Consider the following 27,184-nt stretch of genomic DNA (forward strand, 5'->3'; position numbering starts at 1 on the left):
AAATCCATTACAATGATAAATTGGTTGTTTTTTTGGGCCTCATGTTCATAAAATGTGTGATGATCTACAGTTTTAGCTTTTCTGCTTGGCTGGTGATTCATTATCGCACTCTCCATGTTTAATTATTATAATGGTAAAATTCTATGTTTATACACTTATGATACCTCTATATGGTTATTTGCATTGCCTGGCGTCACACTGCCCTTAATGAAATATCTCATTCCATCATCACTTCTATTAATGTAGCTCTCATGGATTGAAAGTTTATCATGATGGAGGTTAGGAAGGAATTTACAAAACAATATTCAAAAAGATATTTAATTTTCTTTATTTCAAATTTATTTATAAATATTCGTCTTCTCCATCATTGATGAAGAGATCAATCAAAAAAAAAATTCACATCAATCATTTGAAATAAACAAAATTTGATGAACAAAGAAAATGAAAGAAAGTAATAAAGAAAAATAACTCAATTTCAATGTGGATGCATTGGATTATATATCTGTTTTTTTAAAACTCATTTGGAATTTAATTTGAATCTAGTTAGATTTTATTCACGTGAAAACTCTTTCAACGTACATTTCTCTACTTGCAAATTTTAGAACAGGAATTTCACTCCTTGTGAAAGGAGTGATTAGTAAGTTTTAAAAGTCTTAAACATGATTGATAAATTCAATGTATGGAAGGAGGACGTGATAGGTATTAGTGAAACAATGGAGGGAGAAAATAGACATTTGGTAAATTGTGAAGTCTAGGGTTCTTCACTATATAATGACTATAAATAAGGATTAAAGGCCTCTGAGCAGCCCTAATTTACCTTGTTTCTCCGTGAGTTGAAGAGGAAAGGAAAAGAGAAAAGAATGGGTGTTTTTACATTTGTGTGCAGGAGCACCGGTGGTGAGTGGTCTGCCAGCAATTGGAGGGTGAGATTGAGAGCTCTGCTGCTTCCACTTACGAACTCCAGCGGAAACTTGTCCATGCCGCCACCGCATGTGACTCCCGGCGGTGTTACCTCGTCTTTCTCTGTTATTACCCCTAGTTCTGCTGTTTTCCAGGTATTCCCCTTTTGTTTCTTTACCTATTTATTTGTTAATCATCTTCTCGTTATTATGAGATCTGTTGAAAAGACGAAATAATAAAATCATAACGGCAAATAATTCTCTGTTATTACCCCTAGTTCTGCTGTTTTCCAGGTATTCCCCTTTTGTTTCTTTACCTATTTATTTGTTTACATCATATTCTCGATTTATTATGAGATCTGTTGAAAAAGACGAAATAATAAAATCATAGCGGCAAAGACTAAAGGTCATTAATCTTTTGTTCAATTTGGTACTTCTATTAGATATGCTTTATTACCGCGCTGATTCTGATATCATATGATAATAGGTTATTATTGGAGGTGGTGGAGGCGGAGGCTTCATAGGAGGTGGAGCCGCTGCTGCCGCCCCTGCTGGAGGTGCCGCGGAAGCAGAGGCCCCTGCTGCCGAGGAGAAAAAGGAAGAGAAAGAGGAGAGCGACGATGATATGGGATTCTCCCTGTTTGATTAAGTGCCTTTACTGCTCTCTTAACTGTCTGGATCCTTCTAGTTACTTTCACATTTAATTTTTCTTTCATGCGTGAATTAGACTTCTCCTAGTTTGGACATGGTGTTTTCATGGTGATTTTGACGGTGTTATGAATATGCTTTTTTGGTATTTTTAGTTTTATTGCGGTTGAATTGCCTTACGCTTTATGTGTAATGTGTCATGTCATTGATTTTGTGGTTTGTCTTCTGTTGGGTACAAGCAGTGAAATGAAGAAAAACCACCCGTCATTTTGGTTAAATAAAATGCAGTTTTTGGTCTTAAATCATACATCTAAGCTAAGGCTTAGTATAGTCTTTTAGGAGCATATACCTTGATTAGATAGGGAAATGATCAAGGAGAAAACCTTAGCTTGAGAAATGTAGAATCACACTGGCAAGTGTTATCATTTTCTTTCTAGCCAGGAAAACAAATGGTGCAATTAAGCATTGCATTCAAAGTGAAGTATAGTTTGTCCCCAACTTCCCAATATGCTAATTGCCCATAGCAAGCACCTGATTAATGCTTGATAGTTTAAACTGATAATGATGGCGTTCTGCTTGAAGGTTGAATCTCGATCCTTTTGGCTTTGTTTTCTTGATAATCCAAGGGGGATTTATGAACATTGATTTGAATGAATGCTTATAATGAAGGCCACTAGATGAAATTTATAACCAGCAAAGGATAAAATGGAACTAAAATGTTATTTCTAGTAATGTCAGTGACATATTGGCAACGGGTATGTCGATGCTAGATAAAAGGGAAGTACCATCCTTTTCAACATTACAAATCTTAAAATTTATGATCAGTTTACCAAACAATTTTCCTTTTATTAACGGAAGTAACTCACGTATAGCCGATAACAAATTATCACACAAACCATGTACATTATGATTTCCACTGAAAACCAGTAAAGACTGAGGATTAATATCACTGTCAGAGAAGGAATTCATGCGTCGAGTCTGCATCAAATTTGGCGGATAGGGGATGAATACTGAGCATAAGAAAAGTGAACAATGTCCCAAACAAATGAGCACAAGGTGTAATAGTTGCTCCAGTGTTTTCTTTCAGTTTAAGCATCCTCTTCAGGAACACAATGACGTAGGAGCTGAGTGCATGGATTTCTTCTAGGCAACTGGATATATTTCTAAATATGTTGTTGTGTCACAAGTCAGACAATACAGATTGAAATTGGCGATACCAACTTAGTGGCATGCAGGAGTCAAAAGAAAACGAAAGATGAAAATGGAAGGAGAAACAATAATATAGCACAATCTAATTCAGATCAAAACACTTTAATCTTTTAAAATTAACTGATAACTAGTTTTATATCAAGAAGTTAACCTTTCCAGAAAAAGAAGCAGTTGGAGCAACTCAACCCAAGTATCTAACTGTTTAAAAATGACAAGGTTTTAATAATTATCTCGCTCCGTCACGGAACCCACTATTTTGAAGGAAAAAAATCATCCCATTGGAAGTGGTTTAGATTTTTATCATGTTTACATGTAATTTTTAGATTTATTTAATTTTTATGAATTTGATGATAATCTCGGTTTTTATTTTTATTTTGTTTGGTTTTGTGGGGAAACCCATTAGGAAGTGGGTGTTTAATCTCACAGGACCGAGTCAGTGATTGGAGCCCAGGCGAGGTGATTTTCATTGTACCTCCAATTTTTTTAAAAAGCTGTTTATTTGTTCGTTATTTCTATAAACTAATCTAATTATTTATGAAGTATACTTTTAATATAAAAATTTTAAAAAAACTTTATTAAACCCGACCCTAGTGAATACGGGCCGAGCCTGCAGGCTTGGGTCTTGACAGCTACAGACTCCAGTTCAAAGTAGATATATTGCCTAGGCCGATTTCCTCTCCGCTCTGTCCCCTCAAACACTAGAGATCTCTCAAAGTCGAAGGTTTCCTTTGCTTCTGTTCTTTCCTTGCCCCCTTTCCACCATATTCCTTCATCCTTGGTAAATACGTGTTAGATCCATGTCTATTTTAATAGTGACGAGCTTGGGTGATATTGTCGTGGATTTGTTCACAGACAAATGTCCTTTGACCAGCAAAAACTTTTTGAAGCTTTGCAAGTAACTTTTTTTCATTTCTCCAAATTTCATTGTAATCCATAATAATTCTCTGGTTCTTCATTTAACTAAATTTAAATTCTTTTGGGCGCAGGATTAAGTATTACAATGGGTGTCTATTTCACACGGTGCAGAAGGATTTTACTGCCCAAACAGGGGACCCTACTGGGACAGGCTCAGTGGAGATTCTGTGTATAAGTAAGAAGCAGATGAAACATATGCTCTTTACTATTCTTTCTGATTTAGCTTGAATTTGCCACAATTTCCTGTTTAGTTTCTTTATAATATTGTATTTCCACATCTTCCGACTATTTAGGTTCTCTAGTTGAGTGGTAACCATTGAGATTACTGACTCTTTTCTTGTTTGCTCATTCTTTCAGATTCCTTTATGGTGATCAGGCTCGATTTTTCGGTGACGAGATTCATCTTGATTTAAAGCATTCCAAGACAGGAACTGTTGCAATGGCTAGCGCTGGGGAGAATCTTAATGCTTCCCAGGTGTGGGGTTCTTTTGCTTGATTAATAATTACTCAATTCTCTTTTATTTAGGTTATCAACTTATTATGATAGAAAACTTGTTCATGTTCTACAGAGAATAAGGCCAGGTCTTAGTTTATTTGTAGCTCTACGGTTATCAACTTATTATGATAGAAAACTTGTTCATGTTCTACAGAGAATAAGGCCAGGTCTTAGTTTATTTGTAGCTCTACTGCTCTAGGCATTGTGAAAACCACTTGTGTTTCTTCTTATAAATCTTTTTTTTTTCTTTTTCTGTTTTCCAGTTCTATTTTACACTTCGTGATGATTTAGACTATCTTGACGGGAAGCACACAGTAAGTTTCTTGTTACATCCTCTGCTTTTAGTATTTCGTGTCCTTCTCCACTTTACTTATTGTGGTTCGATGCTATTCTAAAATATACTCGTGAAACTGCTGTTTATGAATTTTTCTTCGTTCCAATCTTTTAACAATTTTAGTCGAGAGCCCAGTAAGAATTATTACTTTGTTTATACAGTTAGGTTAAGTTGTAGGTACGGTTTTGAGATATGTGCCTGAAGGAGTTGAATGTGAATTTCCTATTGCTTCCTGTGCAACAGATGCTTGTTTATTAGAAACTTTAAATGATAACCAGAAGAATATGAAACCTATTTATTTTCCTGTGCAATTTGCAAGTTTCAACTAGAATATTCTATGGTTTCTAGCTGGAATATTCCTGCATATCCCCCATTTTTATGATTGTAAGAGTTATGCTGACATGTTTTTGGTACTTTAGTTTTTTCTCCTTTTTTTTTGAGTTCCTGGTGATTTATTTTGGATTGCTTATTTTTTATTGCTTCAACTTTTAGTGTACTTATGTCAAACATACAACCAACACTTCAAATTGGACTTTGATATGTGGTCCTGACCCTCCAAATACATGGAAATACTTGTAAAAATATTAATGTGGCTGTTTAAGACATTGCAACATATGTCATCTACATAAGCTTGTTTCACGCTTGTTTCTTAGCAACATATATCATTGCTCATTGATGGTGAATTGCTAAAGGAAATATGTGAGCCATTTTTGTCACGAGTGATAAGGTTTTTTATGGTGCAAGGCATACGATCATTAATTTTTATCGTTTATTTTGTAGAGCTTATTGTTTTGACATTGTAAGTTCACTTTTTTGTTTGTCCTACAATTCCTGAAAGAAAGTTATCATTGCAGGTCTTTGGGGAGGTTGCTGAAGGATTTGAAACTTTGACCAGGATCAATGATTATGTAGATGACAAGAACAGGCCATATAAAAATATCCGGTATAACCTTGTTCCATATAAAAAATTCTGCGCTGCAGATCATCTGTCTCGTTCTATTTTGTTAGTTTGTTTCAATTTTTTCTGTAACATTTTTATTAGTTGTCTCTATTGAACATTGAACAGAATAAAACACATATATTAGAGGATCCTTTTGATGATCCTTCCCAGTTGTCCGAGTTGATTCCTGATGCTTCCCCTGAAGGAAAACCAAAGGATGAGGTAAGGACTCTTTCAGATGTTATTTGTATTTTAAAATGTTCAGCAGGCAAGTGATCTGCATATCACTTTTGAGATTGTCAGTTCTTTTTCTGTGATGCTTACCCATTTTCTCTAGTAATTATGTTACATGCAGTTTCCCGTGAGATGTCTTTATCTTTAATCATTTGAAGAAGGGAAAATGTCTCTAACTTTATACGTTGTAGAAAAGTACTATAAGCATATGGGATACATCATACACTGAAATTGAACAGTCTCAGATTGCCGAGGAATTTGCTAACTTTTTAGCGAGTATTTCAGGAGTAAGTTGCTTTAGGAGCATCGATTCCCCCCCCCCCCCAACAATTCAAAGTTCATTAAGAGAACACCTGTGGTTTGAGAAGAAATTAAAAAACTATGTAGGAGATTAAGAGTTTTGCAGCTTTGCTTATCCCTAGATCCTTTCTTGATTCAGTATTTTTTTCTTCTTCAAATGTTTGTGGGATTAAGCTGTTTTGGCTGAGTATTTGTATCTTCAATTAAGAGTTTTGCTTGTCCTTAGATGACTTAGCCTTTGAAATATCCTTTCTTGATTTTAGTATATTCCTTTATACATATGTATATTTTCTGTAAATAAGGGAGAACGCTGAAGTTGGTACTTTGTGGTTGCTGCATTATTATGCATCTCTAAGAGGCTCCAGATTTTGACTGTAGAGGGATGGGGATGTCTGATCTCATTGGTCCATTGCTGAGCTCTAATGGATACTAGAGTTTCTGAATTAATGTTGTGTATTAAGAAATAATCAGGGGCCAAATTTCATGTCATATACTTGCATCTAGGTTGATGATGAAGTTCGGCTTGAAGATGATTGGGTTCCCATGGATGAACAACTAGGTGCTGCAGAACTTGAGGAGGTTCTTCGGGCAAAGGATGCCCATTCAAGTGCAGTTGTACTTGAAAGTGTAAGTTCCTGCGTGCATGATGATTGTGTTATTTTTTGTTTGAATGTGACCTTATCTTATTACTGTCTTTATCTCCATTGCAGATAGGAGATATTCCTGATGCTGAAATTAAGCCTCCTGACAATGTTCTATTTGTTTGTAAATTGAATCCAGCTACTGAAGTGAGTGCTTGTTTTGTATGCATTGTGGGCAACATATGTGTGTATATATTCATTCTTTTAATTCATTATTATTATTTTGATAGAATATAGGCCTCATTAAAAAACCCCTTCATATCCTACATGTTATATAAGTAACATGAAGGACATAGGAAGGAGGAAAAGAGCGCCTCTGAATTATATTAATCTGGAACATAACATACAACCAATCCATAACCATAGTCTGCTTAAAACATAAGACTTAACAACCTAAACACAAACTGCAGCACTAAAACCATACTCCTTAAAAAACTGAATGGACACCACAGCCTAAAAACAATAACTCATAACCACAGATCATCCTATACCAGCTTTTGCTAACTCATCCGCTTCCCAGTTAGCAGCTCTCACAATATGTCTTAAAATGATGCCCTTTCCTTCCACATAATTAGCTACGCCTCTTACCAATGACTGAAACAACGGGGTACGTAAGTCTGGATTTTTAATCCACTTCAGGGCCGTGGTCGAGTCTGACTCCAAAATAATCCTCTGAGTTGGAAAAGATCCCAACTCCTCGATGAGAGTAAAACCTCTTTTGATCGCCAACGACTCTGCAAGAATAGGAGGACCTCCTCCAATTTTTTCAGAGAATGTTCCTAGTTTCAAACCTCTGTCATCCCTAATCAGACCTCCAATTCCTTTGTCCCATCCCTTAACCATTGCCCCATCAACATTAAGTTTAATGAAGCCTTCTGGCGGAGGTACCCACCTAGAAGTAGGAACGCACCTATGATTCTGTCTTCCAATCGAGTCTGCCAATTTTAAATCCCCAACTAGAGAGTCGAAAGGAATATTAATATCCTTGAATCTCGCCCCAAACCAAGAAGCAGTTCTAAATCTAGCAAGAAAGAACAGCAGTGCAAAATCCACTTTCCCTTTCTGGAAAATAATCTCGTTCCTACATTTCCAAACCGACCACAACACCGCCCTTGGAATGAATTTCCAAATAGTAGATCTCGGAATTAACTCATCCCACAAAATTAAGAAGTCAATTACCTTCTTAGGAACCACAAAAGAAACATTCCAGCCCCTCAAAAATCTAGACCACAAAGCCCAAACCACCTCACAATGCAAAAACAGATGTGAGAACGACTCCTCCCCCTTCCCACACATCGGGCATAAAAGGTCCTCAATCCCAGCCACTCCTCTCTTCGACAGCTCCTCCTTCAATGCTACACTTTGATGTGCAACTTGCCAAAAAAAAACTTCTACACGTGGAGGAGCAACCCCTGCCCAAACATGCCTCTCCCAATTACCCTCCTCTCCCTCATTACCCTCCTGGTCATAAAACATTGTGCCTTCTTAATAGCTGCAACCATTGCTCAACCTCCCAATCCACCAAATTCCTTCTTACTTGTATATCCCACACCCATCCTGAGTTACTGTGCATCCTGAAATCTGCCACTTTACCCCTTTTGTTATTCGATAATGCAAATAGTCTCGGAAACCCTTCAGAGGAACAATGCCCAGACTTTGATTGGTGAAGTTTATCAGAGAGGACTGACGAGGAAGGATAAGTTGGCTGAGAACAATAGGGTGCTTTCATTTTTACAGCTGTTTTACTCCTTGCACCCTATCGTGCTTGCTCCTTTGCTTTAATCAGAGGAAAAAACCTCTTTTCTAATCAATTTTGACAACTTTCCTTCCCGCAAGATAGAGCTTAAACCAGATTCATGCAAGGTACATTTGATTGCCTTTTTTTTACCTGCAGGATGAGGACTTGCATACTATATTTTCGCGGTTTGGAACTGTAGTATCGTGAGTATAATATTCTTAATAGCTGGAAATATTGGGATTCTTGTGGTTTTCAATGTGTTTCTCACTGCAATTATATGCCAGGGCCGAGGTAATCCGTGATTACAAGACTGGAGACAGCTTATGCTATGCTTTCATTGGTGAGTGGAATCTTGAAAATTTTGTTATTTTAATCCAAGAATATCTATAACCTATTATATGAGAAGCTTGACTTCATCTTGTTTTTAAGATAATATTCTATCTCTACAGTCTTTTTAGTTCTGCTCAACTTAAAACTTAAAATATTGTTGAAGAAAACTCTTACAGATTGCTTTTGGAAGCTTGTTCTCTATCTCTAGTCCTAAACTTGAGTGGAAGGTGGATTTTGTTTTGGTTGACAATGCTGTTTTGAAGACTGAAGATGAACCTAGATAGAATAAGATGGCAAAATAGAGTACATTAAGCCAGATCCAAGTAGTTAGTTTGGATTTTGGTTATTTAGTCTCATTGGATAATTTATTAATAGTGGTTAACTCTTCGATGTTTCAATAGAGAAAATAATGTGTGTTTAACTCAAACACTTAGGTTTCTTAGCAAATTTCCATGATTAAACATCCACCTATCTTTGAGTTGCTAGTTCATAATATAAGCAGAGCTCAGCCTTGTGCCTTCTTATGTGTGGTTGCCATTGAGATCAAGTGAGATAAAAGTGGAAGAAGATTATAAAAAGGCTTAAATGTCTTATTTTATTCAATTGCAAAGATTGGTCCTCTTTGATAGAGAAGATAGTTAGGTCTGAGAATTGAAATAAAACTATTTTTAGACTTTTATACCCTTAGGTTTTTAAGGGGAAAATGAGAGTGTAAATAATATATTTAAGACTTGGTATACACTTAATGGTATAAGATTGTTCCCAATATTATTATAAATTGTCTACTTGGTAGCAATATCCTTCCTTTGGACCCTTTTATACCATGTTGTTCTTTCTTAAGGCAATTGATGTGTAAGAAATTTGGATACTTACTGACATTTGATTCTCATACTGCGATCAAATTCCCATACTAGTCCCTGCTGTTAATGGGCTGTTCTGTGTTTTAAAAAGCGCGCCTGAGGCGCTAGGCGAGGCGTTTAGAAAAAAGCCTCCGACCACCAAGGCGGCGGCGAGTACATGAGGCGGCGATTCAGTCGTCGGAGGCGGCGAGGCGATGCTTTTAGCGATTCACGTACAATGACCCATTTTTAAATTTTGGGTCTGGGCTCGATTTTCTTCCAACAGTCAGACCTTTTAAATTCCAATTACTTACATTAATGTATTCCTGGAACTTTGAATTGTCTCTTGACCTTCTAACGTCCAATTTTTTAATTACTGTATGTCCATAAATCATGATCCAAGCTCTCTAGTTTCTCCGATGCATACCCTGGAGCTTCTTTTCCCTCCTAAAATTTTCTCTCCCTCCTCCATTCATGCTTAATTCAACGATTGTTCTACGTTGAAGTTGAAAGCAGACTCCTTTCTCAGTTTCTCCTATCTCCTTTCTCGATTTTCTCCATTAAGGTAAGTCTTAATTTTAAAATTTGTATCACTGTAGTGTATGTACAATCTGCTTTTCTTTTCCCCTCCACTCCTACATGGTTAATTTACTTCACTGTAATTTGTTTAATTGCTTCATCTTCAATGTAATTTGTTTAATTGTTTATATATTGGAAGACACAAGCTTTCTTTATCGGTTATCACGGCTGTATATATATAATCCGCTTCATTGTTAAGGTGATCTGCTTACTTGTTATTTTGTTAAGGTAATCTGTTTAATTGTTTATCTATAATATGTTTAATTGTTAGGTAATCTGTTTAGAATTTAGATATATAATCATTAAGGTTTTCGCCATTAAGGTATTTGTTTAGATAATCTGTTCATAGAAATATAGAATTTACTCATTTTAGGCTTTTAAGCACAATGTAAATATGTAATTTGTTTATAGATAATCCTGCTCAATATGCATTCTGTTTAATTTATAGATTCTGTTTATAGTTTTCTGTTTTTAATCTGTTAGTTATAATATGTTAGTTTACTCTGTTTTTATTGCTAATTTGTTAGTTATAATCTGTTTTTTATGCTTTTCCAAAAAAAAAAGCTTACTGTTTATATTGCTAATCTGTTAGTTTATAGATATATAATCTGTTAGTTTTCTGTTTTCAGTCTATTGCTAATATGTTTTTACTTCATACACTTTTTTTTTTGATAGGAATAGTAGGCCTCACTAAAAACCCCCTTCATGATTAACGGAACTTGAAAATAGTTCCTTAATCAGCGGAAGGAGGAAAAGAGTGCCCTAGGAGTTCATTAATCTTAAAAACATTACAAAGTAATACAAAGTCTAATCTCCCTCCAGAGATAAAAAGCCAAAAAGAACCAGCCCTTAACAGAACATAATACTCAACCAATACCAGCCTTAGCTAGAACATCCGCCTCTATATTGGCTGTTCTACTAACCCATCTAATAAGACCTTCATAAACACTAAGCTTTTGAATAATTTCCTTAACAACTTGAACATAACGACAGACAAGAACCAACATCCTTGACCCAACCAATTGCCACCTTACTATCACTCTCGATAATCAATCTCTCTTTAAATCTGTGGCGAATAGATTCATACTAAAATAACCCCTTTAGGATAGCTTTCAATTCCATCAAAGTTGGAGGTCCCGGACCAGCAGGGTCTTTGAAGGAGCCAAGAATCGAACCAGAACTATCTTTCAGAACACCACCTAAACCACTCCTCTTCCAATCACTAAAAGTAGCCGCATCCACATTAAGTTTAATAAAACCCTTTGGAGGAGGGGACCAAGGAACCTTAGTTGAAATCCGATTAGTATGAGACGAGCAAGAATCCACTAAGGACGGGTCGGCAATAAGCATCCTTGAAATAGAAATCTGAGTTTCCCTAGCTAGAAACCATGAAGCAAGCCTGCACCTAGCTAGATAGAATATTTCTGCTCGATCAAACTTCCCTCCTTCAAACACTATATAATTCCTAGTTTTCCATATTGTCCATAAGACCACTCCAGGGATAAATGACCACATCAGAGAGTGGTCTTTAAGTTAGTCCATGCTACTAGAATTTTTTTGCATCTTCATGAAAAACAGACTGAAAATTCCAGTAACCCATGAATTTAGTCCATATTGGCCAAACAACCGAACAGGAAAAAAATAGATGAGATGAAGACTCTCTTCTAGATTACAAAAAGGACACATAGAATCATTTATGCCCTGAACACCTCTCTTAACCAGAGCTCTTCACTGCCAGCTTCTTTAAGATAACTTGCCAAAGAAAAGTCTCTACTCTTGGAGGCAGCAAGCCCCTCCAAACAATAGATTTCCAAAATTAGCTTCCTCCAAATCAGAAATACCCAATAATATAGATTGTCACATGATTTAACATTGAAAACCCCTTCTCCATTCCCCTTCCACAACAGTCCATCAACAGCATCAGTAGAAACAGAAAAATCTGAAATAACAGCCATCAAGTTGACCATTGTTCAATTCCCAGTCATTCAACTCCCTTCTCAACTGGACGTTCCAAAACCAGCCCCCAGAACTGTAATCCCCAAACTGAAATAATCTTCCAGTTTTGTTCACTGCAATAGAGAATAGTCTAGGGAACATGACCATCAAAGGATGATCCAATGCCCAATTGTCTTGCCAAAACCGAATATTCTTCCCATTGCCAATTTTGTAGCTATAATTGCTCCTGATACTACAGCCCATCGAATCAGCTTTAAAATGATTATCACCAAAGATCTCCATATCCAAGAAAATTTAGGAGAAACCTTACTATCAAGCTGCATCAATGAAGAATCCATTTTGTATTTAGTGCAAATCATTTCCCTCCAAATCGCCTTCCTCTCAATAGCAAACCTCCAAGCCCACTTTTCCAATAAAGCCCTATTCATCGTATTTATATTAGGAACTCCCAAGCCTCCTTCAATTTTTGGTTTACAAACGCTGGACCAGCTTACCCAATGGATTTTCTTCCTCCCACCTCCTCCACCCCATAAAAAATTTGACATAATAGAGTTTAGGGTCTTGTATACTGAAGCTGGAACCTTAAATATGACAATAGTATATAGGAAGTGAACATAGGACTGATTTAATCAAAACCAGCCTGCCCGCAGTGACAAAGAAGAGCCTTTCCAGCCTGCTAACCTCTTATTGAAGCTTTGAACCACTGGATCCCACAGAATGTTAGAGTTCCTGTGTGGACCAAGAGGGAGTCCCAAATATTCAGAGGGAAAATAACCCACTGAACATCCAATCGTAGCTGCCCAATCCTTAATTTCCTCTTCCCTTAAATTCACCCCAACAATTTGCACTTCTTCAACTGAAGTCCAGAAATATCTCAACACTCGAAGCACCCCTCTCACATTCAAGATCTGTTTTTTCGACGCCACAGAAAATTATAAGGTCGTCAGCAAATTGTAGACGTGTTAAATTAAAATTCTTCCTCATTTCTAATCATCAAACTCGAAAAGCGACCCCTGAAACAGCTTTAAGTATCAATAATTCAATAGTTCCCCAACTATATTAACAACAACGAGACAAAGAACAGCCTGACGAAGACCCTTAGCCATTGGGATTTCCTCAGTTGGAACCCCCATTCACCAAGACTGAAACAGTTGCTGAAGTGCACTTCGAAATCCACCTATCCATCTAGAACCAAATCCCATTTCCTCATAATTCTGAACAAATAGGCAGTCAAGAGTATCATATGCCTTCTTGAAATCAGCTTTAAAAACACATCCTTTAAACCATTCTTCTTCCAAAAGTCAATCCTTCATTGGCTATAAGGAACAATCCAAGATTTGTCGACCGGGAATAAAAGCAAATTGACATGGACTGATCAAATCTGAAATGCAGCTAAGTCTCCTTGACAGACATTTAGAGAGGATCTTGTACAAACCACCAACTAGCTAATAGGTCTAAAATCGTCCAAACCGCCAATGTTTGAAATTTTCGGAATAAGATGAGAAAGTGTGATTTATTCATGTCCCATCCTCCCCAAGTAAACTTCTAAAAAATCATAATATCTTCCTTAAGGACCTGCCAAAACCTCTTGAAAAAACCCTATTAAAGCCATCAGGACCCGGAGCTTTATTACTTCCACAAGACTTCACAACATCCCAAACTTCCTCCTCTGAAAATTCCTGCTCGAACTGATTCTGCTCCAACTGTCCACTAAGAAAACTGCTTAATTCTTCAAAAAAACCAGCTTTCTCTTCCTCCACTGCTGGACCGTATACATTGATGAAACACAACTGAAGTTTTTATTCCGGAATTTTCCAAAGGTAGCTATAATCTCCTACTAATAAACTGACTCTCCAACTCAAAGATATTGTCATCCCAACAACACAACAGGCCCCCCGCTGATCCAACTGAAGGAGATTCCAAAACTCCTTTAAGCTTATTAATCCCACTTCTCCTAAAGAAAGACCTCTTAAATTTTTCAGTCTTAGTTTCTTGCAACCAAAGGAAAGTAGGATTTAAGCTAGTGACTAAATTCTGAACAGCCCTCTTTTTTTCATTTTTCCCCAGACCCTAACATTCCATGAACATATACTAACTTTGACATCTTCATAAAGGGAACAAGGTACAAACAAAACCCTCAATCAACCAAACCTTGATTAATCCCAATCAAGCCTTTCTCTAGAGCTATGATTTTTTCCAAAAATGCTTCTTTCCCTTCCTTAAAAGATACTCCCAAAAGCTTACTAACCTCCCTCCTCTTCCTTCTAATTAACAAACCAGATTTGGGTCTTAAGCATTCACCTTCAGAACAGTAACCTTCAATCTCCCGCTCTACGGTCCCATCCCCAAGACCATTAACAAAGCTAGGAAGAAGACTCCATCAGCAATGAGCTCTGTTGAAAAAACAAATCTGTTTTGCAGTGCTGGAGTCCACATCCAACTTCCTCTTCCAACCTTGGTGCCATCTATTCATTCGTAAAGTTCAACAAATCTCCATACCAATATCTCTTTCCCTCGACCTGCTATAGACCTTTTGCAACTGCTCAACTTCTAGTTCCAGCACCTCACTCTCAGATGAGACCTTTCTTCTAGAACGGTGCAACTGTCTCCCCCTTGAGATGTTTCCTAAATTAGTTGTAACCGGTTCAACCAACCTTAAACTTTCTTCTTCAGCCTCACTCTCAGATGAGACCTTTCTTCATATAAATTCTGTTTATAAATATATAATTTGTTAGTTTTCTGTTTCGATACATTTTGTTGTTATGTATTTTTTGCTATGTATTGTATTTTATGTTTTTATAGATTGCTGCTATGTTTATTTAGATAGTTAGATTGTTTTTCTAAAATGGCCACCGACGATGCTACCGGTTCCGCTGATGATGCAATTGATCCGGGGAGGAAATATAGTATACCTATGCTACTTGGTGTTTTTGCTTATTAAGTTGTTTTGTGTTTGAGATATGGTTATAAAATATTTACAAATGTTTTGTAAAATTAAGCGCCTCGCGTACGTGAATCTCTCGCCTCAAAGCGCCTCAAAAAATTGAGGCTCTCGGGTAGCTAATCGCCTTGGAGCACCTCACGCCTTTTAAAACACAGGGGCTGTTAAGATTTTTATTTTGAGTAATTGAGCAATTGAAGGATAAGTTATACCTTTCATTGGCTGTAGCACCTAATCTCCTTCTTCAGTAGGATTAATTCTTCTGAGTGGACATTGATAAACTATGCCCTCTCTGTGACCCATTGCCTAATTTTGGAGCACTCAATCCAGTACTTTTCACTGTCCAAATCTGACAACACTTTTTCCCTTGTCATTTCTTTCAAGCTGAGCTGCATCCCCCTCTTTATCGCCTTGTGAGCTGCCCCACTTATCAGGGCTGTTTGATCACTCGATGACCCCAAGCAGTATCAATAGTGCTTTGTGAAGTGCCACTGGTTCTGCCAATCATAGGCCTCCTAGCACCATAATGTGACGCCCTTTTTTTCTTCCATCAATGCATATTGTTTACTATCTTCCAGGTTAGACGGAAAAATTACTCCCATCTCATCCCTAATAAATTGGTTTAAACTAGCAAGATACTGGGAGGTCGTTTGTTCATCTGTCTTATTTAACCTAACTCTTATTAAGAAATTATTGAACTCCAAATTGCACTCTTCTAATGCCCTAGACTGCTTCAAGAATGTCTCATATAATTCCATTGCATAATCAGCAAGCAGAAAATTATCCTCAATTTTATTTTCATGTGGTCTTGTGTCTATTTTTTGCTTTTTCTGTCATACTCACCTTTTTCTCCCACTCCCTAAGGTTATTATAGTTAAAGAAACGTATCCCAATTCTCAAAGAACGGCGAGGTTAAATTCTCTTTTAGAAGTATATTTTATCTGATAACAATGGGTCGTGATGTGTTTGATTTGTCAAACCATAGGCAGTCCATTAAAACTTCCTCTCTTTTTTTTGTTTTGATCAGCACTTACTATTACTTATGTTTTGTTATCTTGGGTAAATAATATTGTCAATGGTATTTTATCATTTCAGAATTTGAGACCAACGAGGCTTCTGAGCAAGCATATTTCAAGGTATAACCCTAAAATTGATCTTTCCTTTCTTCGGGATTGCATGTTTCTTACTTGATGTTCAAAGATTATATGAATTTATCGCACAATTAACTATTTTCTTATTGTTGATCAATCTAATATCTATAGAAGACAAGGGTTCCCTAAGGAATTATAAGTATTATTGTTGTTTTTTCATTGAAAAATCCAGGTTTCTGGAATTTAATTGTGAAGGAAAACTAATTTTATTTTGTTTCAACTTCCTTTTTGTCAATAAGGGTTTATATGTTGTCTCAAGAGTACACCCTATTGATTGGACTTGAGACTTCAATTCTGAGGTCTAAAATTAAATCTTGTATTAGATGGATTTTTTGGGGTGGGAGGGGGTTACATGCTTTCATGGATGCTAATATGGGCATCTTGTCATCATTGTGTAACCTAGCATGTGTTAAATTTCAATGACCTAAGCAAGAATTGAGTATAAAGAATATTTACATCGTGTGAAAATTATTATACTTGCGTAATAAAACCTGTTTTATATTAGGTTTAGATATTCTAGTGGCTGCTAGACCAAAGATGTAATCTAATTGGACTCGAGGTTTCTCTAACTAGGCTTATATTACCAAAATAACTCTCAACTCTTAGATTACAACTATTTTTAGAATTCCGAGTAAGGTTTATAGGAAGTTGAACTCTATTATGGCAAACTTTTTGTGGGGGGAAAGTTCTTCAAAAAGTCGGATTCACTGGGTGAATTGGAAAAGGGTCTGTCAACCCTTAGAGGAGGGAGGGCTGGGAATCTTGGATTTGAATTTTGCTAACAGAGTGCTTCTAGGTAAATGGGTATGGAAGTTCGCAAATGAAAAAGACTCACTGTGGAAGAATATGATTTGCAGTAAACATAATGTGAGTATGCTGTCTTTAGACATTAGAAAGGTAGTATCTCCTTCGGATTCTTGGATATGGAAGGGTATTACAAAGAATTACTTGACAGACGACGCAATTGGAAATGGTTTAAGATTCCACTCGAAGATTCAAGTAGGCAATGGAAAGTCGATTGTATTTTGGCATGATGTGTGGCTAAATGAGGATTCTTTAAAGAATCAATTCCCAAGGATTTATGCTCTGTCTAACAAGTGGGGAAAAGTTACAGAGTTTGGCAGTGTCTTGAGTAATAGATGGATTTGGAACATTCAAACGAGAAGAAGTTTGTGTGATTGGGAGTTGGATTTCTGGATTCGATTGATGTCATTATTGGAAAATGTTGGCCTGTCTGATTCGGGGTGATGATTTTCTGGCGTGGTCGGGGAAGGGAGATGGACTGTTCACTGCTAAAGCTTGTAGTCTAATTCAAGGGGTAGTCCCATTTGGAAAAGGTTCGTTTGGGCAGGTTTGGCTCCACCAAGAGTTGAAAATTTTCTCTGGCAGGTTTCTCATCAAAGATTGGCAGTTAAAACAGAGTTAATAAGAAGAGGTGTGAATTTGGAGGAGGTCGCTTGTTCGTTTTGTGCTAAACAGGAGGAAACAATTCAGCATTTGTTCATATCGTGTTTGGTTGTTTGGGATCTATGGAGCAGTTTCTGGAGGTTATGGGAATTTCGTCAGTCTTGCCTAAAGACCCATCTGTGCTGTGTTCTTGGTCGGACATGAGGCCGAAGTCAATTATTTGGAGCTTTATACCGGGGTAGTTCTATGGTCTGTTTGGAAGGCAAGAAACTCGGTGGTTTTGATGATTGGAATTGGACATTCCTTCGCTTTTCTTCATATGCAGATTTAGATTGGCTAATGGTTCTTAGCTAAAAACCAGAACGTTATTATTCCGGTTGATTCACTAGTAGGGGTCCTACACTTGCTGATAAGCATTATACTAGTGAACCGAAAAGGAAGAAGGTTCAGGGCTGCTTCCTCTTCCTCTTCATTTCTTTAAAGTCAACGTTGATGGGGCAGTTAGAGGGGACGGGATGCTGGGGGGAATTGGGGGTATTTTAAGAGACTCAGAAAGTAAAATTCTTGGGTCTTTCGTACGCCGTTGGTCCGGTCTTCCTCCCACTGTAGAGTTGAAAGCCATTGAGAAAGGAATTGACTTTTTTCTCTCGTCGGAATGGGCGATGAAAGGAAGGTTAATTATAGAAAGTGATTGTAAATCAGTGGTGGATTGGATCTTGCTGCCGACATCATCTCCTCGTTTTGTTAGTTCGTTGGTTCAGAAAATTGTTTCCTTAATTTTGGACAGGGAGATCATTGTTAGACATATTCCGAGGAGTTGTAATTGTGAGGCTGACACCTTAGCTAAGCAGGGGATTGGATGAATATTTTAAATAGCCTTAGAGATTTTTAGTAGGGTTGTTGGTTTATTGAGATTGTTGGGGGCTGTGATAGTTTCGTTGTTGGGTATGGGAGGGCTGGTCGTATAGGGGAATTTGTTTTTTTTCGTTCTGTTATTTTTAAGGTTTTGTTTGCTCGTCTTATGGTTGTATCTTATGTACTTTGGTTATGATCAATAAAATCCCAAGGCACTCTTTTCCTTCTTCCGCTGATTAAGGAGCTTCTCTAAAAGATCCTTTAATCAAGAAGGGGGTTTTTAACGAGGCCTGTAATTCTTATCAAAAAAAAAAAACTCTTAGATTACAAATAATTTATTAATATGATGTGGTTAACTATCAATTATTCTTTCTTTTGGACTAAAAGGACTACTTTAGTTCCAAGAAAAGATAGCCTTAGCTTTTTGATGCGCAGATGTGGCACATGAAAGAGGATGAGAGAAAAAAGAGAATTGAGAAACACTGATGGGAGTTTAGACGGACATAGAGGGTATAGAAGGAAAGGTCAGAAATATAGTAAGGGAGAAGAGAGAACAAAATGGAAAGTCTCAATACTCAGATCTACTTTCTTAATTTATCAAACGTAAGGGTTACGTCATACATGCTAAAAATACAAAATTAATATGATATTAACTTATATGCCAAAAGTATATAAAATGCACACTTTATCTCTTTGGAAAACTTGCAAGCAAGTTCTTTTAGAAATCAAGATTCTAAAATGGCTGGTGCACTTTCAAATAGAGAACATATGTGTGTGTGAATCAAATATTTATTTTTTCTTCACTTTTCTTTGATATGGGCATGGTAAGTTTGTTGTTGACTGAATTTTTTATTGTAGATGGATAATGCATTGATCGACGACAGAAGGATACATGTGGATTTTAGTCAAAGTGTTTCAAAACTTTGGTCTCAATACAGGCGCAAGATCAACAAAAGGGTAAAGGTAATTTTACTGCTAAAATAGACATGTTGCTCGCAGTGGTGTAAGGTTACGTGCTTGAGATCCTAGTCATACCTTTTGAACTATCCTTCCCATCGTCAATGCTTGGCACCCATCTTGTGATTTGATGCACAGATATAATATTTGTTATGGAAAGTTAGAACCTGTTTGAGTGGCTCTGGTACAGAGTACAACCTGACTTCTTAGTTTGTTTAGAGTCAGTATATGGAAAATATTGCAACTTTGATGATCAAGTTCTTAAATGGATGGATTCTATTGATTCATGGAGGATGGGAAGGTTGAATGCAAAAGATGGCATCAGAAAAGTGCTTAATTACCTTGAACTGGTAGACTTGAAACCAAACAGAAAAATCCTTAAAATATTTGCAGCATATGCAGCTAAGCCTTTATCCTCTGATTTGATTCAATTGATCCCACCGTGTGTTAGGCTGAACTAATTGAAACAAATGGAAATTGACATCTTTGTTTAGTCTTGTCTGCTGGCATTTGAGTGGTTAAAAGTGGGTCCTTGCTTGATGAGACAACATACTTGCAAGTTGGAAAGCATCGAACATTTTGGATAATTAAACTGAAAAATATTTAAGCTAATCAGTGCCTAATTTCCTAATCAACAATAATTAATGGAAACATAAATAAAATATATCTAGTAGATCAAAAAGAAAGTGAAAAATTATTTGACCACCTTTGCTTCTCCACTGACACTTCTTATTTGTTCTTCTTCTTTGCCTCTGCTGTCTTCTGTTTCTCTCCTCTCTTTAGTATAGTTGCTTCTGCTGCCAACAAAATCAAAGGTCTCGAGTTACGATAATAGTTCCCAATGAAAGTAACTCGCAAGAAAAGCTCATCATTGAAGTCTCTCTCTCTCCCCTCTTAGGCTTCAAGCTTATTGGGGAAAAAAACAGTTTTTTGTCTTTGACAATAATATGTAACAATTATTAATATTAAGAGCTTAAATCCGTATGGGAATTCAGTCTGAATTAACTTTTAGTTGCCCGAAAGTAACTGTAACTGGACTTAAACTGCATGAATCAGTGCATATAGGTTCTCAACTCGCACTTATAGAAATCTTTTCGGCTTGAAACTGAAGGGAAAAAGTCAGAAAAAAGAATCTTGCAGTGATGAATATGGAAGGATAGGAAACTTGTAAAAGATAAGCTGGGTGGGGGTATTTCTGCTGCCATTGTCTGATTCTGTTTGTTTTCTTTTGAGAAATCCTCTAAAGATTGGGCTGAAGATTGTTTCCATTATTTGTTTAATGATAGTTGATATTTTTTTTTTTTGATAAGAAGATAGGCCTCGTTAAAAAACCCCTTCATGATTAATGGAACAAAAAAATGTTCCTTAGTCAGCGGAAGGAGGAAAAGAGTGCCTTAATAACCATTAATAAACAAGAGTTACATAATGTTTAACAACAGAACTCTCCCTTACAATAATAAACCCAAATGCTGAAAGAATCCATACACACGAGAACTAACCGATACCGGCCTTAGCTAAGCTGTCAGCCTCAACATTAGCTGATCTAGGAATGGAAAAGAGTGCCTTAATAACCATTAATAAACAAGAGTTACATAAATGATAGTTGATATTTGATTACAGAACATTTGTAAGTATGCACATCTCTTAGAAGTTAGGTTCATTGCTGCTTCTTTCATGTTTTCTAGTTCCTTCATCTGAATCTCTGTTTCTGGATATCATGTTCTTTTATGCATTTAATTTTTGCAGTAGCTCTTAGCACATTAACATGTTTTGTATATTTTGGGCGTAGGAGGAGGTTGTTTTAAATGTGGCGCTCTTGATCACGTTGCTAAGGATTGTACTGGGGGACCAGCAACCCAGCCTTCTAAATATATTTTGAAGGATGAAAATCCTCAGCATGGTGGAGATAATAGCTCAAGGTTTTGCGAATTTGGATGCTTTTATGTGCATTCCTTCTAGACCCTATTTCTTTCTTTCCTTTCCATTGACAATGCCATGATTGTAATAGGTATGAGATGGTATTTGATGGAGACACTCCAGAGAGTCCCCGGGGAGGAAAAAGGCATCGTGCCCATGATTTTGATAGCAATGAACGCAGATACAAAACAAACAGGAATACTTCTGATGCCATGGAGGGGAAAGAATTCAATGATAGGGATAAGCAGAGAAGCCGAAGTAGAGATCACAGAGCAGATATGAGTCGATCTGGTGGGAGGAGAGATGAAAAACATCTTAGAGATCAAATTGATGGAGAAAGGCATGTAGACAGACAAAGAGGAAGAGATGAGCGCAGTCACGGAAAGAGTAGTTCAGATATTGTCGTGATGACCAGAGAGGTGATGCAGGTGGCAGAAAGAGATATGATGACAACGATAGTCCAAATAGGAGACATGATGATCCCAGGAGGAGTGAGGATGATAATATCTATGGAGACAAGAAGGACGAAAGAGATTATTCTAAGAAAAATGCAGTCAGTAACAGAGGAGACAGGAATGAGTCGAGTCACAGAAGAAGTGGTGCAAATGACCATGGCTATAAAGATAGGAGGGAAGAACGGATGGATAGGCACCGGAGAACAGAAAGTGATGATGATCACGACAGGGATAGAAGACACCGAGGTGATAAGAAGAGATAGAATGATACATGAAATGCAGCAAAATGGAGTAGCCGATAGGCGTGGTATCGCTTTTTTTCTTTTGGGAAAGTGAACAATCAATTACCATATACATATGAATCAAGTAAAGCTTAAATTATGACCTTTGCTAAGGTGGCCGGTGACTGGTATTGTCTCATCGTTAGCTTCTTTTGGATTCTTACTATTTCGTTTGCATTTTTAACTATATTTGATACTTTCCTAGTTTTACTACTGATTGCTAGTACTCTTCATTTCTTCCACTTTTTTTATAGAGAGAAGATTTCGGTTAGGAAAGAGAAAGAGGAGAATAACTTTTTTTTTCTCTTTAAACGTGGAACACCAAATTATCAATGCCTTTTATCTATTTTAATTTACACAAATCTATTTATTTTAGCGGCATCTGTCTTGCATGGAGTTTTAAGTTTATGTTTAGGTTTTAGGATTTAGAATTTAAAGGTTTAGATATAGAGTTTAAATTTTAATATTTGGGGTTTTAAGATAATGGTTTTAGATTTTAAATTTGAAGATTTAAATAAACATATTTTTTCATATATAAAAAAAATTACTTTAGAATTTATTGAGTTTGCAAATGACTGACTAATATGGTCTTGACTAAGTGGAAGGACAGTAAAACTAAAAAAAAAAGATTGGTTTATCTCTAAAGTATATATTCATATGTACAATAAACATAAATGAGCAAGTCATTAGGATCAACTATAACAAAATGAGCAACCATGTCTGGTGGTGTGGTAAAATTGTGTAGTTTCTTCTAAGCAAATAAACATAAACGACATTAGATCTTTAGCCACGTGGATGAAAGGATTTTATATAAAATATATCAGGTTTTATTATATTTACAATATAATTAAATGAAAATATTTTATTTAAAAAGGTATAAGTCGTAGTTATTAAATTGTTACAAACACAATTTTAAAGGTGTACAACTAATTGGAATAAAATATAAATTTTTTATTTGCAGGGTTCAGTTATCCTGATTCTTGTAATGCAGCCAGGTTCATTTCAACATTTCTTTCTGGTTAGTCAAGTAATTAAGAAACGAGATCCTTCCAGGTTTCAGCTACAAATAATCGTTCCTTCTTGCCAGTTAGGATTTGCTTCTGGTTTAGGTTTATGTTAGACAGCTCTCTCTAATCAATAAAACTTGGATAATGTCGTCTCCACGTTTCGAACTTTATTTTAAGTTTTTATATATAAACCGTAGATAAATAAATTATTAACATTTGATAAGACTTATTCGGCCCATAAAAGAAGTGTACAGTAGCAGTGTGCGCTGGAGGTAGATAAAGCTCTTGTTAGTACTAGGGTGCAAGTAGAAAAAATAGTTATGGTTTTGGAAATGAGCAAAATGGGCTTAGGCTTTAATAGATGCAAGACCTAAAGGGTGAAGCTTTCCTGCTGGTATTGGAAGATTGAAGCCATGTTAGTAAAGGAGGATGAGGGAGGTAAAGTTTGATGAGAAGAGGCTGTTGAAGAAAGTAATACCTTTCTTAGAATGGAAAAGACACCCAGAGAATCTGGTTATCATGTCAATTGCAACTTGTAAGCTGCTGTAGAAATACAACATGCAGAATGGGATTACTCTGCTCTGCTGCAATGTGTTGGAAGAAGTGATGCCGATGTGAATGTCTTGTATGAAAATGGCAAAATAGTCATCCACTTACAGTCACAGACTCACAACCTGTATTATTTTGAGGATGGATTAATCCTACACACGATTAAAGTCCTAATAAGGCTGTTATGCTCATATGGAACTGCAAGTGCTTTCATATGGCGACTCTGTTATATTCTTTGATTGCAGACGTAGGCTCTTAACTGTCTTGGTGCACCTAAAGTTTGCAGATGAAGCAGTGACATATTCGGGTTGGGCGTTAATACGACATGTATTTTTTTTAAGAAAAAAACATTGATAAAATAAATGGGGTTTGTTGACTGTTGACATTTCACACCTAGTTAGAGAGGAGATTCACTGTCGATAGATTTTTAACCATTAGATGACGATTGTGATGTAGATGAGATGAAGAAAGATTATTAGATAGAGAGTGAAAGAGTTGGGAAATTCTAAAAAAGAGATTCTTCTCCTTGTTCCTCTCATAGTAATTTATGTATTGACCTCTTATAAACGTTGGTTTATATAATGTAAAGATAATTTGGTAAAATATACTTAAATAATTTTATATTATTAGAATCAAATATTGTAATCTATATTTATGTCGGGAAAGAAACCATGACATCAATTTAGAGGGTGCAAAATGAAATAAATTAAAATTTCAAGTTACATTTTAATAATATTAATTGTAAAAAGCAAATTTTATATGGTGAACAAAACACCCTAACCATGTAGATTTGTAGTATAACGTAAAAGGATGGAGTGCTGACACGTTGTCCACTCAGTAAATATTGCTAGAAATATGCCTTTTCCATTCATTTACCTATACAGACAATGGTTGTGGAATGGACCCCACCATTATAAGATTTGTGGTTTAAATTTTTATTTTTATTTTGGTCCGGTAGTTTATCATTGATCATTTCACGTGAGATTTTGGATGCTTGCGATGTTCTTCCTATATTTTTCTCTACTCATTGCTTATCAAGAAAAGAACCCTACTCCTGATAGACAAGGAATATGATACGCGTCTTCTACTTCTTCTTCCTCTTCTGTGAATTACCTTGAAATGATTTTACAGGCCATTTTACATACAAAGGAGCATGCTTGTGATTATTGTTTGGGTAGATTACAAATTTACTTATACAACTCTACTCTTTTCTTATTTCATTTATCGTATTTTAATTTTTTTTTCAATTTACTCATTGAATTTTATAGATTGAATTTTTAAGGTCACTCGACCGTTTTTTCTTTAACAGTCGGATGATGTGGCTTATTTTATTAATATATAATGGTTATATGTATATTTATTAAATTTAATTATTCATGTAATTTTTAAAATAAAATAAAAAATTTAAATCTCCTAAATCCTAACCACAAATTACAATCCCAAATTCATAATGTTCAACCGAGAATCTAAACTATCAATAGAGAAAAGAAACAAGCGGGTTGATTCATTTTTTGTTGGACTCGCATTACACTAAACTTGTCAAGTTGGTGCAGAAAGCTTTGCTGTTACAGACCCTTAAAGAAGCTGTCGGAAAACACAATATCACTTCGTAGAAGTCTCCACTCGATCTCTGCCCGTCCTCCCAATCTAGAATGTCATGGCTCTGGGCCCATCATTGGCCTCGTCACCGGCTCCGGGAACCAACACACCCCACCACCATTTCAAAGTTTAGTAAGTAAATTGAAAAAAAAAATAAAAGTACGGTGAGTGGAATAAGAGAGAGAATAAAGTTAAGTGAGTAAATTTCTTTATTATTATCGTTTAAATCTTATCACTCGAGTTGCTAACAAGTTAGGGGATAAATATTCGGAAATGATGGGCGAAAATGAGAGGGGGAGATCTTGCAATGGGTTTTGATTAGGGTATTAACAAAGGGGTGGGAAACCCACTACACATGATTGTGGCAATGAATATTCTTCATATTTGGCATCATAACAAGAATATGCCCAACATATTTCCGAAACGTGGAGTAGGAATAATGATATCTTCTGTTTTTGGAAGAAAGGAGTAATGATATCCAAGTGGCCACCATCTTCATTCCACTAGGACAACCGTGATTCGCATCCAACTTCACCCCCAATCTGTTACCCCACCATCCATATTTTTAAACAAATCGGATACATATCATCCATGCATACCTTCCTTCTGTAGTTGCAAGAAGATTTAGAAAACGAGTAACCCCACACGGTTTTGATTTGTGAAGTAGAATCTAGAATGATATACAAGGAAACTTCCAATTATGCCAGACTTACTATAACAGGACTTGAAAACAAACATATTATGTTGCGCGAGTGAACTAAATATCCATTTTATGTCGCACAAATGGAAACAGGTGTTGGAACAAATATAAGTTACATTATTTGTCCCAATACATGAAACATTTAAATTATTTATATGTTCAAGCCACCAATGGAATTTGGATGGTGTGAAGAGCCATTGAGCGTAGGCGATATGAAAAGGACATTGGAATTGGGGCATCTTCAAAGTTGATGACTCCATTTAAATTAGATGCTTATGCTATAATTGCCCACGTCAAATCAATCATTATTTCCTACAGGTCGGTTGATTAATAATGTATGTTATTAGATCGGATAGAAATTTGGGGTGTGTCACACTAACGGAATTTACAATTTAAGTGATTAAAATGTAAATGGAATCTAATTTTAGTGGTCATTTTGTAAGGTTTTGAAATTAAGTGACTAAAATAAAAAATTAATGGTTACGTGATCAATATATAGTTACTCTTTTTATATATTATGAAATTTTGAAAGATTCTCTCAATTTTCACTTTCATCAAAATTCTGTAATTTACAATAAAAAAAATAATGTTTTAAGTATCAATTTATAGGAAATGTTAAAAAATATTAATATTTTTGATAATATCAATTAATCATATATTAAAACTGTTGTACAACAAAAGTATCCTTTTAAAAGTATATAATATAAGTAATATATATTTTTGTCGTGGAAAGACAATCCTAGCAAACCCAACTTGGCCATCCCTACAACAATTGGATCAATTAAGTAAAGATTCCTTTTCTTTTTTAGTTATTCTATGGATGCTATTCTAAATTCCGTATAATAATATAAAGAACGCATTAGTTACTTTTTATAATATTTTTAATGAAATTAAATACAAACTTATCATTCCCCTACACTTCAACATTTTAGTGGTGATAAAAATCCAACGCTACAAAGCAGGATTCGAGTGCACTCACCAAACGATGGGTGGAGAATGAATTGGAAGTGAACATATAGCATACACGTGGAGAAGGTAACAGGACGGCCGATTTTATGATAAGGTTTTATTATTATTAATAATATATAATAAGTACAATACACTATATATTTAAAGATAACTCTCAATTTCTCGATATTGAATGCTCAAATTTCTAATATTTATGATACTCAAACCCATATCCTCAAAGAATAACAATAATTTATTTATCACGAAAGCCACTTACTTCATGATCTAATTATGACAAGTTAAGCGTAGAGAAAGAGGAAGTCTAAGAAGCGACAATTTAATTTAAGGTTAAAAAATGA

The 27,184-nt window shown here is 35.9% G+C and overlaps 1 protein-coding gene and 1 pseudogene across 1 annotated transcript; both read left to right on the plus strand.

Moving 5' to 3' along the window:
- Positions 1 to 834: 834 nt before the first annotated feature.
- LOC120219072 lies at positions 835 to 1,654 on the plus strand (annotated as a pseudogene).
- A 1,775-nt stretch (positions 1,655 to 3,429) lies between these two features.
- LOC120219074 (peptidyl-prolyl cis-trans isomerase CYP59-like) lies at positions 3,430 to 22,076 on the plus strand. The gene is given in 17 exon segments (XM_039215917.1): positions 3,430 to 3,651; positions 3,743 to 3,825; positions 3,828 to 3,846; positions 4,029 to 4,146; positions 4,431 to 4,481; positions 5,356 to 5,454; positions 5,568 to 5,663; positions 6,480 to 6,602; positions 6,686 to 6,763; positions 8,511 to 8,557; positions 8,639 to 8,694; positions 16,095 to 16,135; positions 19,271 to 19,349; positions 19,352 to 19,375; positions 21,159 to 21,288; positions 21,378 to 21,682; positions 21,685 to 22,076. Coding segments are annotated over 17 exon segments (1,767 nt in total). The 5' UTR covers positions 3,430 to 3,553; the 3' UTR covers positions 22,005 to 22,076.
- Positions 22,077 to 27,184: the final 5,108 nt, after the last annotated feature.

This window comes from Hibiscus syriacus, unplaced genomic scaffold (assembly GCF_006381635.1).
Source record: "Hibiscus syriacus cultivar Baekdansim isolate YM2019G1 unplaced genomic scaffold, ASM638163v2 tig00110204_pilon, whole genome shotgun sequence".
NCBI classification, from domain to species: Eukaryota; Viridiplantae; Streptophyta; class Magnoliopsida; order Malvales; family Malvaceae; genus Hibiscus; species Hibiscus syriacus.